The sequence below is a fragment of the Convolutriloba macropyga genome, chromosome 15, assembly GCF_964194025.1.
Source record: "Convolutriloba macropyga chromosome 15, txConMacr16.3, whole genome shotgun sequence".
In the NCBI taxonomy this organism is placed as follows: Eukaryota; Metazoa; Xenacoelomorpha; order Acoela; family Convolutidae; genus Convolutriloba; species Convolutriloba macropyga.
Window position 1 is genome coordinate 37114119 of NC_134482.1, and position 15329 is coordinate 37129447.

Sequence of the window (15329 nt, forward strand, 5' to 3'; positions counted from 1 at the left end):
TTCTCGCTAGTGGTTTTTTGTTCACATGCGGCAATTACACTTTGATTTTTACAGTTTTTCGATTTTTTGAATCGGATTTTTTTTTCTAAATGGTTTTCCCAATCCATTCACAGTCCGTTCTTGGTCTAATTTTCTGTTTAGTCAATGAAAATTCTTTGAATTGTATGTCAGGACTTGTCCTGCTATGTTTTTTATTTCGTCAAGATTTTGGTTACGACCATGACGTCACAACCAATTCAAATCTGCTTTTGTTCATTCGTTCATGCACTTTCAACTGAATTGCGTGCGTTACGTCATTTTTCACTCTTTAGTGCAGCGAGTTTTTTGTTCATTCGCGTGATGATGTTTTAGGTCGCGCGTGACTTACCTCACTCTCAAAAATGACTTCCTCACTCTAAAATTGACTTTATTTTAATCAAAATGTAACATCTGAGCATTTAATTAAAAAAAAGACTTTTTTGGTCTTTCTTTTACTATCTTCAGACTGCAGATCTACAAAGCTGTTGCGGCTATTTTCTGGCAATCTACCAGCTATGTTTTGTGTTTAATTTAAAGTAAATACACGATTACAAGGGGGCTAGGAAATAAACCCCAACTGAAATAAACCCATTTTATATTTGAATTTTGGTAGTGATGATTTGTTTGGTTGTGATAGTTTCATATCAAGTCCCACGGGCCGCTGAGGCATGGCCATAGCTCGAGAAGTATGGCCAAACGCGCGAAAGCCAAGTGGGTGTTTATTTCCGTGGGGGTTTATTTCCGAAACCGGATTGCAAGGTCTGAAAATTGAGTGTCTTTCTCCGATTGTGTTTCTTAGTCGCGCTATGTTTTAAGAGAGTATTATTCCGACCTCATGTAATGCGGGAAGGAACTATTTGCTAGCCTGGCCTTTTTGTATTATTCAAGCTGATTAATTCCAGGTAAGATCTGCGAACGATGGAGACAATCGCGATTCTTGTTCCTCGAGATTAGCAGCCGCTCGAGGCTTCCTAAACAGACAAAATAACACTGGACACGATTTTCACCCCAATCAGCGACGACTGAACCGACGTAATCAAAGAAACAGAGTACCTAACAACAGAACCCTGACCAGAACACCCGAGGGCACTGGAGCTGTCCAGACCACCGAGGTGTTGCCGGAAGGGACAGTTATGATTAACGGCAGAACTAAACAGACTAAAGGCATCCAGCGAAGAGATGTCCGCATTTTGTTATTGGGAGACAGTCAAGTTGGGAAAACATCATTGATTTTGTCGTTGATTTCGGAGGAGTTTCTTGAACAGGTTAATATACTGTTTCTGAAGCCTAGGTAAATAATATTCAATTGAAATGAGGTCGAAGAAAAGTATTTGTGTATTGAAGATCGCTAGTGAAAAGGCTTCTGTGGATGCAGATGAATAGGCAATAGCAATATTTTGCTCTGGGTTTTTTTGTATTGCTCTGGAAGGGGCAGCGATAACGTAATCAATTCGTTTCTATGCTTCTATATAAATTCTAGGCTCTACAAATTTAATGTCCCATCTATATTTGGCAGTCTGCCGGCTTTGTTAATTAAACTGTGAATGACTGCTATCTTAGTAGTAACAAGTGGGGGGGGGGACTTTTAATGTTTTCATAAATTGCAGACGGAAAAACTGTTCTGTTGCTCGTGTCCACGTACTGATACCTTTAATTTCAGGTACCTGCGAGAGCCGAAGAGATCACAATTCCGCCTGATGTTACACCACAATTTGTGCCAACGCATATTGTAGATTTCTCATGTAAGTTATCAACATGCAGCCTATCTGAAATATATTGTAGCCATAAGTTTGTAACAATAAATTGTTCGTATGATGGAAAACTTGTTAGATATGAAGTTAATGAGGTTTAATTTAGGTTTTTAGGACTACTTAATCTGAGCTTAATTTAAAAATTTTTGTTCTGTTCTTCAACTGTAATCTAATAGTCACTGTAAGGAAACTGGTTTTGGTTATCGATGGCGTTTGGTCTAACAGTTTCGGTGGCCCATTGAAAGACATAATAATACGTTATTCAGCCCTGTGTTATCATTGTTTGCACCTAAAAAATGTCTTGTATAAGCTGAAAAATCTGAGGCTACTCAAATTGCGAATGTTTTCTTATTTTGTATGGTTAATTGCTCTCGAACGAAGTTTGTAGCAATTATAGTAAACGTGTTGGTCTTTTTTATGCAAATTTCTCGCTTGACCGTTTTTGCGCTTCTAGTGGGTAGTGCTTCTGGTGAGGGATCGGGAGGTCCGTGGTTCCAATCCCGGTGTGGTGAAAATTTTTTGCTTCCATAAAGAAAAATCTATCGCCTGTCGTCCGAGAGGAATTTTTCCGACATTAGTCGGTTTATGTTTGATATTGCAATCATTGATGTTTCAGTCCAAGAGCAAGATGAGAGTGAATTGTTTGAGGAAGTGCACAAAGCTCACGTCGTGTGTCTTCTCTTCGCCCTCAACGAGCTTTCATCCGTCGATTCGGTTAGTTATAGCAAACAAGATGGTTGAAAAAGTAGTTAATTTGGTAATCTCAATTTATGGGGAATGTCATTTCTCCTTAATTGGAAAAAAAACATTCGGATGCTAGGTTTTATGCCGAAATACTATTGGTTAAACTTTTTACGATGTTTAACCTTTGTAAAGCGACAATGCTATTGGCGAAACTTTGCGATGCTGCTTTCTCCGATTCCTTAAATTTATTGGAGGAATCGCAGGAGGTGGAATTCACATTTTACTGAAGATACTAAGCTAAACTCGAAATATCATTGCTGAAGGTATCGCTCTATTATGCAGATGAAATATGTTACGACACTGATTCAGTGCAATAGTAAAATCTTTATAATTAATTGGTTTTATGTGATGCTGTTTTGGTTTTCTGTACAGAAAATTTTGATCATTTTTATAACAGAAATTAACCCAATGATTGGGCGACAATTTTGTTCAATTCCGGGGATGATGCTGTCTTTTCCCGTAGGCGCGATGATGCGAACTAGACATTTTACAATCCGAGAGTTTGAGAGCATTTCGTCCGACGTTAGTCGATTTATCTTCTCGATTGCTCTCTCATTCCCAATTTTATATCAAAAGAAAAGGGTGATAAAATGGATTTCATTTTTTCTACTATAATTAGTTCTAGTGGCCTGTATAAAGTCTAACTCCACAGTTTGAAGCCACTTAGTAAACCTATCGCGCCTAGTTCTGCGTGATCTCTTTTGACTTCTAGGGACTATAATGGGAAAGACCCCTAAATACAATTTCAAGCAGCTGAAATCAATGGGCGGCAGATGACTGACAAGTGACTCCTTAAAGTCAAATGAAAGTGCGACAGTGTTGGTTTGGGTTTTTAATTGCCGCCCTCAGCTTCTCAGCCGGCTATTATTGCGCTCGTATTTTTTTTTTTCTTCGTCAAACTTTTTTTCGCTTTACCATTTTGCCGCTTTTTCGACATTTTGCGTGAAATCTTTTTGACTTCTCTAGGCTAGTTTCTCTCTTCTCTCATTCTGCTAAAAGTGAATTTGAACATCAGTTGCTAAGCAAAGCAATTGAAAATGAACAGAGTCGGTATAAAAAATTGAAGTCAGAAATAGAAACGGGATAAACCCATAAAGCCCAATTTTAGATGCCCGCTATTTGAACGTCGTTCCTATAATTCTTATTTACCACCTCTAATGCTTATTGGTGTTGATAGTAGCCCCTGTTGCCTCTCTCTAAGAAACAGAAGTATGTGCAACTACGAAATGCCATCAAAATAAATCGGACTTAAAAAATATTTTTGTACAAAAATCTTTTTTTTTTCAATATATTGTATTCGTTCAATCCCAATCATGCTTATTGGAATCAACGGCGGCTATTTTCCGGCAATCTGCGCCGGGTATGTTTAAACTTTAAATTTTAAAAGATGCCTACAATAATTTTAAAAGATGCCAGACAATAATTTTAAAAGATGACTACAATAATCTTAAAAGATATTAAATAATCTTCTCATATTAATCTCTAATAAATGTTATTTCAACCAACTTATTGAATTTTTTGACCTCCTACAACCCATCCCCTCCAACTGAATTTGGCCACAATACGTTTCAGCCCCCACCATTCATTCGAGATCAATTCGGGCGACGTTGGTCGGTTATGTTATGTAAACGTATATTCTTTTTTTGCTTGAAAGTTGCTACTGAATATTCTTGCCGGAACTAGCTGCCGGAAGTGGAATGCCGGAACTAGCTGCGTGAAAGCACTGGTGCGCAATCCTCCTTGTTAAATACTTTGATTTTTTAGCTGCGGTCGTATTGGCTGCCTCTCCTCTCAGGTGCTCTCTCATCTCCCAGCAGAGATGTTGACTCAGGAGGGGACAGAGATCCCTCCTCCTCCCCTTACGACTCTACTTCCCCCGAACACCAACGCCATCCCTCGTCATCCAATGAAAAGGCTCCTCTCCCCCAAATTATCCTGGTCGGAAGCAAGTCCGACCTTGCCAGTCCGGAGCCGCTGATTGGATCTCATATTGAGCCAATCATGAACGAGTTTCCGAATATTGAAACGTTTGTGGCGGTAAGTTCCATAACTATTGGAAGTTTCATAACTATACATTCTGATTGTTGAGCGAGTAAGCGAAAGTCGACGATCTACTCAGCAAGATCGTACCTTTTTGAAAAAAGAAACGGTTATTTGAAAAAAAAAAACAGAGTAACTAGTACTACCAGCTCTACAATTGGTCTACTATGAAGCCTGGTCGTACGATGTTTATTGTTTTTGAATATGATAGTAGCTAGAGCTATACCCTATGACAATGGTATTCTTTGATCATTCCCATCCGTTTTCTGCAAAGAAAACGAGTTTATTTGTTAAGAATTCTACGATGAGTGAACTTACTGCTGTCATTTATTTCAGTGTTCAGCTAAAGACCTCTCAAACGTGTCAGAAGTTTTCCACTATGCACAGAAAGCAGTGCTACACCCTAGCAGTCCCCTATACAATTACGAGATCAGTGAGGTTAGTTAACATTTTGTGTATATTGGACTACGGCCACCGGTCTGGCTCTTGTTTACGTGCAGCCATATCTGGCTTTGAATTTGATAGAGACCAAATCGACCAGTAGCTTTTGAAGCAACGTCAAAAAACGATAGCAGCGAACTTTCATTTTCTGATCCGGGTCATTGCAAAATATCATTGCAAAAAAGATATTTTGGTTGACAACTAAGATTTTACACGTTTTTGTCAATAGTACAATTTGAGCGAACCAGAGCTACGAATTTGGTATTCAGTAGTTTGCATAAAACGTTATCAAAGGCACAACAGACATTTGCTTGGAGTTATCTCGCAAAATTTTTAAAATAGTGAAAAGATCACGGAAGAGATGTGAGATTTGAAGTAGTGTCAAGTTAATCTTCGAATTGCATTGATTGTGTTGCAGTTGACAATGGCAGCCACTAGAGCACTGCACCGCATCTTCCGTCTGTGTGACCTGGACAACGATGGACTCCTTTCAGACCCTGAGATAAATTTCCTGCAGGTCAGGGCATTCGGGGCTCCATTGGATAAGGTGAACCTAGCAGAAATCAAGGGGCTAATACATGCAAACACTAGAGGGGGCAGTGGAATCAGAAATGACTCCATTACTGAGGAAGGTTGGTATTCTAAAAGATCCGTAGTTTGATCAATTGCTCTCAAACAAAGTTTATAGCAATTATATTAGTCCTGCGGTTTTTTATGCGATTTTTTGCTTAACCGGTTTTTCGTTTGACCCATTGCACTTTTCGTCCTGAAAAACGGGATTAACAGGTAGCGCGCCTTACTAGTCTCTAAGTATGCGATTCACCGAAAATGTTTTGAGGAGACAATTTCAGTGTGTGAAGGGCGGTTCTAAGCCGACACTAAGAATGTATCATTTTGCGTTATTTTGGTTTTGGTTGTTGCAATAAACATTGCCACAACGTTCACATCGAAAAGTTGAAAAGTGTGAGGTGAAGTTGTTGAATAAATTTGGGGCTATAAAAAACGTGTGCTAAAATATTTGATTAGCTCTGGTTGCTGTCGCAACTGTCGCGTAACTTGTGCAGTTAATTGCTCTCAAACAGTGTTTGTAGTAATTATATCGGTCCTTTGGTTTGTTAATGCAATTTTTTGTAATTTTTTGACTTTTGGATTTTTTAATAGCCGCCGTCAGCCTCTCAAACGGCTATCATTTAGGCGCTCTCCTTTTTTAATTCGCTCTACCTTTCGATCTCGTTTTTCGTTTTACATAAGTCACAATTTTCACATTTGAACTCTGACTTACCTCACTCACTGTTTCAACTAAATGGATTCTAAATTCTTTCACACATTGAGTTACGCAATGTAGTGAATACGGTCAATGTCAGAAGAGCAAAATCAAAATCAAAAGAAACGAGATAAACCGATAAAGCCCGGTCATAAGTCATAGTGCATTAGGTGATCAAAGTTCATTAGATCGATTGCTAGCTGATATTAGTATTAAGCCTAATACTCTTCAGTTTAGAAGCTGAAGTAAGTATAGGTTTAGAATCTAACTGAAACTGCACACTGAATTAGAAAAATTTTTGAAACTTAGGAAAATTGTGTTTCAATTTCTATCTTTTTTCTTTTTCTGTTTCAATCCTAATGTGCGTCTGGCGCGTCAACGGCGGCTGTTTTCCTGCAATCTGCTGGCTATGTTTATAGTGTTTTCACCTGACCATCTGACTTTTTGTTTTCAAAAATTAAACAACCAGATAAAGCATGTGGGCGTTGAGTCGCGGTTGAAATCTCTTAGAGCTTTACTAACCTCTAAGTCTTCAAATCACCGCCGAAGCTGCCGAAAAAAAACATGGCGTCCCCTACTCCTTGAGACCCCATCTACTCACTCCTCAGTTTGCAAAATTCCCACTCTAACTATCGACCCTGATACTCCCTTTTTTATACTCGTTTCCCTCCTCTCGCACTTAAGCTTAAAAGGTAGCCTTCCTAAACTTGCGCTAGCTACTGAAGAATTCAAGCCCCTGCTTGTCGTTTGAGAGCAATGAACCCGACGTTACTTGAGTTTTCAAAATTAAATAGCTCTTAATTATTGAAGTTGTGCCTTTTTTGCAATTTTTGCCAGTTTTCTCAAGTCCCTAAAAGTTGTTTTAGTTTGATCATTTTTGAAAGAGGAGCGAGCTAAGACCACTGGTAGCTAAATGGAGTTAATGGTTGCCTAAAATATTCAAATGTTTCAAGGGCCACGAAACGAAGTGGAGGGAAGCTTTTATTGGCGTCATAATGGTGTTCTTTTTAGAAACATATTTTGAATACATATTTTTGAACAAAATTTGAAACGTTAAACTGGTCCAGAAAAACGCAGAGAAGTAGCACTTGCACATTGAGTAGTTCTTCGCTCAAAGGTTCTTTCTTTTTTTTTTCAAACAGAGAAAATTAATATTGTTTTTTGATTGCGCAAGAATTGGACTTCAAAAACGTACATTTTTGCAGAAACAATAGTAAAACCAAGATTCCAGGTTTTTTGTTGATTCCTGGACTAGTTTAACCGATGAAAAATAGTGGATGCAAACGTTTCTTATTAAAAAAATTAGTGGAAAAAGTTGTAGAAAATGAATTTCTTAAAATACTTTCTTAATTCGTGTATGTTTGCGAAGAAATACCAACATTTGCCTGTATTTGATCTGTACGCTAGCTTGGCATCTGTTGATCTTGACAAAGTTGATTTTATGGCATCGTTAAAATTAAAATGCTTAAATATGCAATACATTTTACTGCTGATGCTCTTAAGTTAAAAAATGGCAGACAATTAGATAGTAAAATTTGAAAACCTAATCAGTATCTGTGACCAAATTCAGTCTAATCTAATCAGTATCTGTGTTTTCTGTGACCAAATTCAGCCTTTTTTAATGAAGTGCTATCGTCAAAATTTTTATACGACGTCACGCTCAATTCGAATCTACTTTTGTTCATTCATTCATTTAAGTTCGAGTTGTGTGCTTGACGTCATCTTTCATATTGGAGCGAGTTCTTTTTTAAGTTCATATGCGTGAATACATTTTTGATCACAAATGACTTACCTCACTCATTTTGACTTTTCGTCTCTCAATTGATTTTTTTTCCTGGATTTCATGAGGGGAGTTGAAATCAGTTGAGCCTGTCTTGATATAAATGAAGGTTTTTGAGGGCATGTTTAAGTCCGAATTATTGATTACATACATCACAACAATTTGTTAATAGCCGCAAAGCGATTTCTGAGGCTATTATTGGCCTTCTATTGGTTTTTGCTATCCAAAGCATATGGATTTTTTTGGTGCTCTTCCTTTTTTGTAAGATTTTTTCTCATCTTATTCCATGACTGAGCTTTTGGTACGAGAAAAACAGGTAAAGGTCGTTGGGGATTAAGTTGCAATAGAGGACCTCAGCTGGCTTTAGTAGTTTTTTGGGTGCCTAATATTCTGAAACTGAGGTAAGCCTTAAATTCAAGTTGAAAAGGTCAGTTTTTGCTGTTTTGAGCCCTGAATGTTATGCCAACTTTAACACCTGAGTAAAAGAATTATTTCCTAATTTTTTAAAAAACCTATTGATTTTTTTTAATTGCTCTCAAACGAAGTTTGTAGCAATTATATTAGTCCTGTCGGTCTTTTTTTTTATGCGATTTTTCGCTTGACCAATTTTTCGTCTGACGCTTTTGACTTTTCGTCCTCAAAAACGGGATAAACAGGTAGCGCCCAGCGGGCATTAAGTGCTCTTAGAGCCTTTTAGCTCTGTTTCAGCTCAAACAGTTTTGGAGTCTTATACTTATGGTTTGAACAGCGGTTCTTAGAGGTTTAAGACCCCCCCCCCCCCACTGCTGACCCCCCACTATTGCCCCCCCACCGCCCTGTTGCCCCCACCCCCCCCCCCACCCGACTGTCGCCACCCCCATCGGCACCCCCGTGCACCCTCCCCCCACCCGTGGCTAGCTACTGACGAACAACCACTAGCTAAAAACGCAAATTAATACTAATTTTCACAATTTTTTTCAAGATTTTTGAAAATTTTTGTCAGTTTTTTTAAGTTTTTTCAGCCCTAGCAGCCCTAGGTGTCAAGGAATCCACTCTAGGATTTGATAATAGGTTATTGAATAGTTTCTAGTGGTAATAGAATGGTTTCAACATTTCAACACTGCGAATTTTTTTGCATTTTTTTGATAAATTTTGCAAATTTTTTCAATGTTTTTGAAAGTTTTTGTCGTTTTTTAGGTTTATCCAGCCTCAAGAGCCAAGGAACTTCCTCGAGGGTTTAATAATAAGTTACTATGTATTTTCCAGAAGTAATGGAATCATTTTCAAGATTTAAACATCACGAATTTTAGCATTTTTTTGACAAAAATTGCTATATTTTTAAAATTTTTTGACATATATTTTCATTATTCAAGATTTTTCAGCCTCAGGGTTCAGACAACCTCCTGAAGGGTTTGATAATACGTTGCTGCATAGTTTCTAGTGGTAATAGAATGTTTTTCAACATTTGAACATCACGATTTTTAGCAATTGTTGGATAAAACTTGAATTTTCAATTTTTTCAAAATTTGTCATTATTCAAGTTTTTCCAGCCCCAAGAAACCTCGTATAGGCTTTGATAATAGGTTACTGAACAATTTTTATTGCGCTAAAATAGTTTTGAACTTTTTAATATCACAAATTTTATCGATTTTTTAATAAAACTTATGATTTTTTCAATTTTTTTTTTTGAAATTTTTGTCATTTTATTTTTGAGTCCTTTTTTGAGTTTATTTATTAATACTGGCCAACGAAGCTTTTTAAGTCTTGCAGATGGGTTACATGACAAAAATCCAGAGGCAAAAAATGTTCTTTGAACCTTTTCGTCACTGCGAAATGTGGAAAGTTTTCTTCTGAATTTTGCACTTTCAGTTTTTTATATGATTTAATTACTAACAAGGCTAGAATCTCATGGAAAAAATTTCTAGCTCTCTCTCTTTCTCTCTGTGTTTGTGTTGGTTGGCGTTTCTTTCCTTCTCTTTCTCGCTCACGTTTTACCTCGCACTCTCTCTCTCTCTCTCTTTAACTCTTTTGTTGACTTCAGTGGCTGTTATATGGCGTGATAATATCGTCTATTACCCTAGCCTCACGCCTCTTCAATCAAGCGAAAGCTAACCTCACTAAACAGTGGCTAGGTGCTGACAACCGCCCGCCGGTCGTTTGAGAGCAATTCGCCCGACGTTAGTCGGTTATGTTTTCATTTTTAAGTTTTCAATTTCATAGGGCAAAAAAACGTTGAACAACACAATTGATTTTGACGATCTGGGTATCTTTTGCAACTTCTAATTAATTTTTGCTAATTTTCTGCCTCTTTTTAAATTCAAAATTTTTCTTTTCAGGTTTTATTGATTTTCAGTGACCAATAAAATGGTGTACAGGCTTAAATTCGGTTTAATGGAAAAATTTTAATGACCCAGATATTTTTTAGAGGATATAAACATCGCACATTTAGCAAAAGTTTACTAATTTTTGGTATTTTCAAGTTCCTCGAACTTTTTTAAAACTGTGTTCTGTTTCAAATTTCTTTATTTTAGTTAATGGGGTAAGGAAACTTTGGTAAATTTCAAAACTCTGGTAATGAATAGATTTTGGCATTACAGGAGCTATTTTGAAAGGTTTCTCCTATGATTTTTGGCACTTTTTGTCTTAATTTTGAATTATTTTTCTTTGTTCGCCATCTGTATTTGTCTTCATTTTTCTTGTATGACCCGATTTTATTGTAGCCTATATATTTGCCATTTTGTATTTTTTGGCAAAAAATGGCTAGTTTCGATGAAATTAGTGTCTTTGAACGTAACTAAAGTATTCATTACAAATTTTAATAAAGATTTGTTTTTTTGCAATTTTCAATGTTTTTTAGCGAAAACCGACAGTTAATCAGTAGCCTATCTTGCTGCTGATTTCTCGAATCATTTTTAACATCAAAAAATTTTTCTGAGGATAAAAGCACTCGTAAAACACTCAAATCATTTTAGGTTTTGCTTATTGCTTGTCCAAAAAGATATGTGAAACGCGATTTGTGTTTTGCTGTTTTTGAGTCCTGATTCCAGCTGCAGCAATATTTCCTTGTTTTCGTATACTTTCTTTAATTTTTTGTCAGTTTGGTTTTTTAATGGTCGGTCATAGTTTATATGGCTATAACGCTATTAGAAATGTCTTTTTTGCGAATGGTTTTCTTTGGTTTGTTCTTGTTGTTTTTGGCATTTTTAGCCCCAGGGTCAACGCATTTTTTGCCCAATTGTGCATTTTGAAGTTTTTCTCGTCAATTTTCACCTTTCGTTTTTAGAGGGAAAAGAAACTTATTAAAGGCTTGAAAATGGTTAATTGATTTTAACACAAAAGATTTTGACCATCTTGATCTCATTAATTTTTGCAACTTTTAATTATTTTTGTCTTCTACTTTTTAGCTTTTTTAGATTTGATCTACTTAGTGACCAATGAAACAGATTTCAGGCTGAAATTTGGTTTTGTGGAAAACTTTTAATAAACCTGATAAGTCTGAGAGTCTGAACATCACAAAAAATTCTTTATTAATAGCAGCACAGCGATAGCTGGGGCTATTATTGGCCTTCTCTTGTTTTTTTTATTTCGTCATCAAGATTTTGTTACGACCATATGACGTCACAACCACTTCAAATCTGCTTTTTGTTCATTCGTTCATACAATTTCAACTGAAGTGCGTGCGTGACGTCATTTTTCACTCTTAGTGGAGCGAGTTTTTTTGTTCATTCGCGTGATTAAATTTTTGGTCACACATGACTTACCTCACTCTCAAAAATGACTTCTTCACTTTGAAATTGACTTTTATTTACTTTAATTCAAAGAAATAAGGTCAAATGGGTGTGTGTCACTCTAAATGAAGGTTATTTGAGAGCGGCTAATAGAGGCAGCAAAAATTTACAGATTTTTAATCAAAATATAACGTATCAGCCTTCAATGAAGAGACGAATTTTTTGTGTCTTTTACCGTTTTTTGAGACTGCAGATCTAGGAAGCTATTGGGGCTAATTTCTGGCAATCTGCCAGCTATGTTTAGTTTTTGCATATTTAAGTTTTTTTGGAACCTTTTAACTATTTAATTTTTTTGCTTTAACAGGGCAACGAAACTTTTCTGATGATTTCATTTGAGTGAATGAACAGATGTTATCAATGCAGAAGCTTTTTTGAAAGTATGTACTAAGATTTTTAGCACCTTTTAGCTTTTTTTGTCTTTCTTATGATCAGTTTCTGCCCTCTGTTTGGCTCGTAATTAACCGAATTAAATGCGTGTTTCTCAAAGTTGACAAAACGTTTTTACAACACAGAATTACTCTTTATGACATTTTTTTGTGCTGAATGTTTTTGTAATGCAAACACAAACACCCAAAATGCTACTAATGTTTTCATTTTTTTTTCAATGTAAATGATTTTGTCACTTCACTCTCTGGGGCAAGGGAATATCCCCTAGACTTCAGTAGAAGGTAACTGCATAGTTGCCAGGGGCGGTGGAATCCTTAATACCAGCTTAATGACAGTTTAATATCACGAATTTTTGCATTTTTAATAAGACTTGCAATTTTTTGGTTCTTGAGTTTGTGAGAAGGTTGAGTTTTTTTAGCCGTAGGGGCCAGGCAACTTCCTCTTGGATTGATAATTGAATACTGCATGGTTTCTACGGGCAACAGAATGGTTTTGAACTCTTAAACTTTAATAATTTTTTCTTCCTTTGAAGATTATTTTGACAATTTTTGTCTTTTTTCAGTTTTTCCAGCTCTAGGGACCAGGAAAAACTTGTCTGGATTTTGATAAAAAGGTTTCTGCATGGTTTTTAGTGGCAATAGAATGGTTTTCATCACTTTAATTTCACGGACTTTAGTAACTTGTTGATTAAACTTTGTTCTAAAGAGAATAATTTCACAAATTTTAGGCACATTTTAATGAAATTTTTAATTGTTTTCAAGTTTTCTGAAAATTTTAAATCATTTTCTAAGTTCATTGATCTTTAAGGGCCATTGAAATTTTTTCTTGAGTTTTTATTCAATTCTTTGGATTGTATATCAGGACTTAACGTGCTATGTTTTTTTTAATTGTCGTCCAGATTTTTGTTACCAGCATATGGCGTAGCAATGACTTCAAATCTGCTTTTTGTACATTCGTTCATGCAGTTTCATGTTAAATGCGTCCTTGACGTCATTTTTCACTCTTAGTGGAGAGTTTTTGTTCATACGACTGATTAAGTTTTTGGTCACACGTGACTTACTTCAATCTATGGTCAAATGAGTATGTGTCACCCTAATTTGTTTAAGAACGGCTATTAGAAGCAACAATGAGTTATGCAGATTCTTAATCAAAATATAACAACTCAGCATTTGATAAAAGACGTTTCTTTTTTGGTCTGTTTCTTTTACTGTCTTTTTGAGACTGCAGATCTACGAAGTTTTTGCGGCTGTTTTATGGTAATCTGACAGCTATGTTATTCTCATTGTTGAAAAACTGATTTCCACCGTTCGCAGTGAGATAAATACAAAATGTTTGTTTTCTGTAACCATATATGTTATCCTGTCTCATAACTTTAAATTTCCTTAAGCTCGCTGTTTAAAATTTGTTTATCGCCCTTTCCAGCAGAATTATAGCAAAATGGCAACTTTTGATGAAAATCTTTATTATCTAATTTGCTGATAAAAGTTCTAACTGCTCCCTATAGTGGACGAGGAATAAACTTGTTAATTATCAGAATATCTAACTTTAATGTATTTTTGTCTAAATTGTTAAAGTAATGTAGTTGTCACGTGACGGACCTTTCAGTGGGCCGTTCTGATTTCGTCCAATAATGTTTTTTATCGGCACTTACTATTTAAGTAGAGGCATATTTTTGTACACTAATAACGAAATTTATGCCACTCTTTCGGATTTTTAGTGTAACATTTTATATTGCAGATAGAAGTATCCAACTGTTATTATCACAAGAGTTAATTGCTGATTAAAAGTGGTTCAGGGTAACAGCATGCTAAAGCTATGCAGGGATTTGCATCTTTATCCTCATGAATATTGGTATTGGCCACATAAACAGTCTGTGCTGCATATTGCTGAAACCACAGGATTTGTTTACCATGCACTAGGGATATATTTCTGCATAGAATAAGCATGCTTCCTCAACTGAAAATATGAGCAATGCCAAGATGATAACACTCCTTTCTCTAACGTATATTAGGTTTTTTTCCTATAAGTTATCACATTGCACGTATATAATAAGTTATTAACTACAATGAGTATCTAATGTCTATTGGGAACATTCATAAGAGTCATCGTACACGTACAGTATCCAAGATTGATTGATATGACTGATTGTGACTGTCATAACCATGTTATGACTGATTAATAGCCGCCGTCAGCCTCTCAACGTTAACACATTTTCATGATTTTCGAAGTCAAATTGGAGTGATTTTATTCACGCCAAAACAGGAAGTGGAGCGGAAAAGCGAGTAGTTTTGCGGCGTGAAATTTTTCACTCTAATTTTAAAGTAGAGTGAGAAAACGGTGTTTGAACTAAAATTCGCTTTCTCGCTAGTGGTTCTTTGTTCACACGCGGCAATTCACTTGATTTTAACTGTTTTTAATAGCCGCCCTCATCTTCTCAGCCGGATGTTATAGCGCTCCTATTTTTTTTTTTACAATTCAAAGAATTTGAATTGTATTGGGGCGCTGTCTTTTTTTTTAAGATCTGTTCACACATTTTCATGATTTTTGAAGTCAAATTGGAGTAGTGATTTTGGTCACGCCGAAACAGGAAGTGGAGCGAAAAAGCGATCGGTTTTGCGGCGTGAAATTTTTTCGCTCTAAATTTAAAGTAGAGTGAGAAAACGGTGTTTGAACAAAAATTCGCTTTCTCGCTAGTGTTTTTTTATAGCTGCGAAGCTGTAAGCTGAGCGTAGCTATATTGCGGTGCTCTTGGTTTTTTTTGTTTCGTCGTCTGACGCTCTTTTTTCGTTTTACATTTGTTCACACCGCAAAGCTGAAAAAGCTGAAAAATTTTATGAATGACTTCTTCCTCTCACTAACGGCATTTGCGCGCGTGACGTCATTTCTCACTCGCTTTTGCGAAAGATTTTAGGTTATTTGCGTGATTAGATTTTGATCATACGTGACTTACCTCACTCAATAAAATGACTTTTGCACTTTAAAACTTAAGTTTAATTTGAATTTGTTCAAGGTCAAAGGAACTCATTTGTGCAGTAAAGGTCCTAATACGAGGCTTCTTCGGAATGAATTTTAACAAGCTTTATTAATTTATCGCAGAATGTTTTTTACCTAGTTTTTTGAGCGGCGTCGATTTTTTT

General features: G+C 36.2%; 1 protein-coding gene across 1 annotated transcript in view; it reads left to right on the forward strand.

Moving 5' to 3' along the window:
- The window catches only part of LOC142354282 (mitochondrial Rho GTPase 2-like), a 161642-nt gene that overhangs the window by 119550 nt on the left and 26763 nt on the right, over positions 1–15329 (forward strand). Inside the window, exons 3-8 of the mRNA XM_075406548.1 lie at positions 921–1283; positions 1679–1760; positions 2386–2483; positions 4278–4550; positions 4890–4991; positions 5413–5626. Coding sequence (XP_075262663.1) covers positions 921–1283; positions 1679–1760; positions 2386–2483; positions 4278–4550; positions 4890–4991; positions 5413–5626 — 1132 coding nt within the window. The remainder of the gene's footprint in view (positions 1–920; positions 1284–1678; positions 1761–2385; positions 2484–4277; positions 4551–4889; positions 4992–5412; positions 5627–15329) is intronic.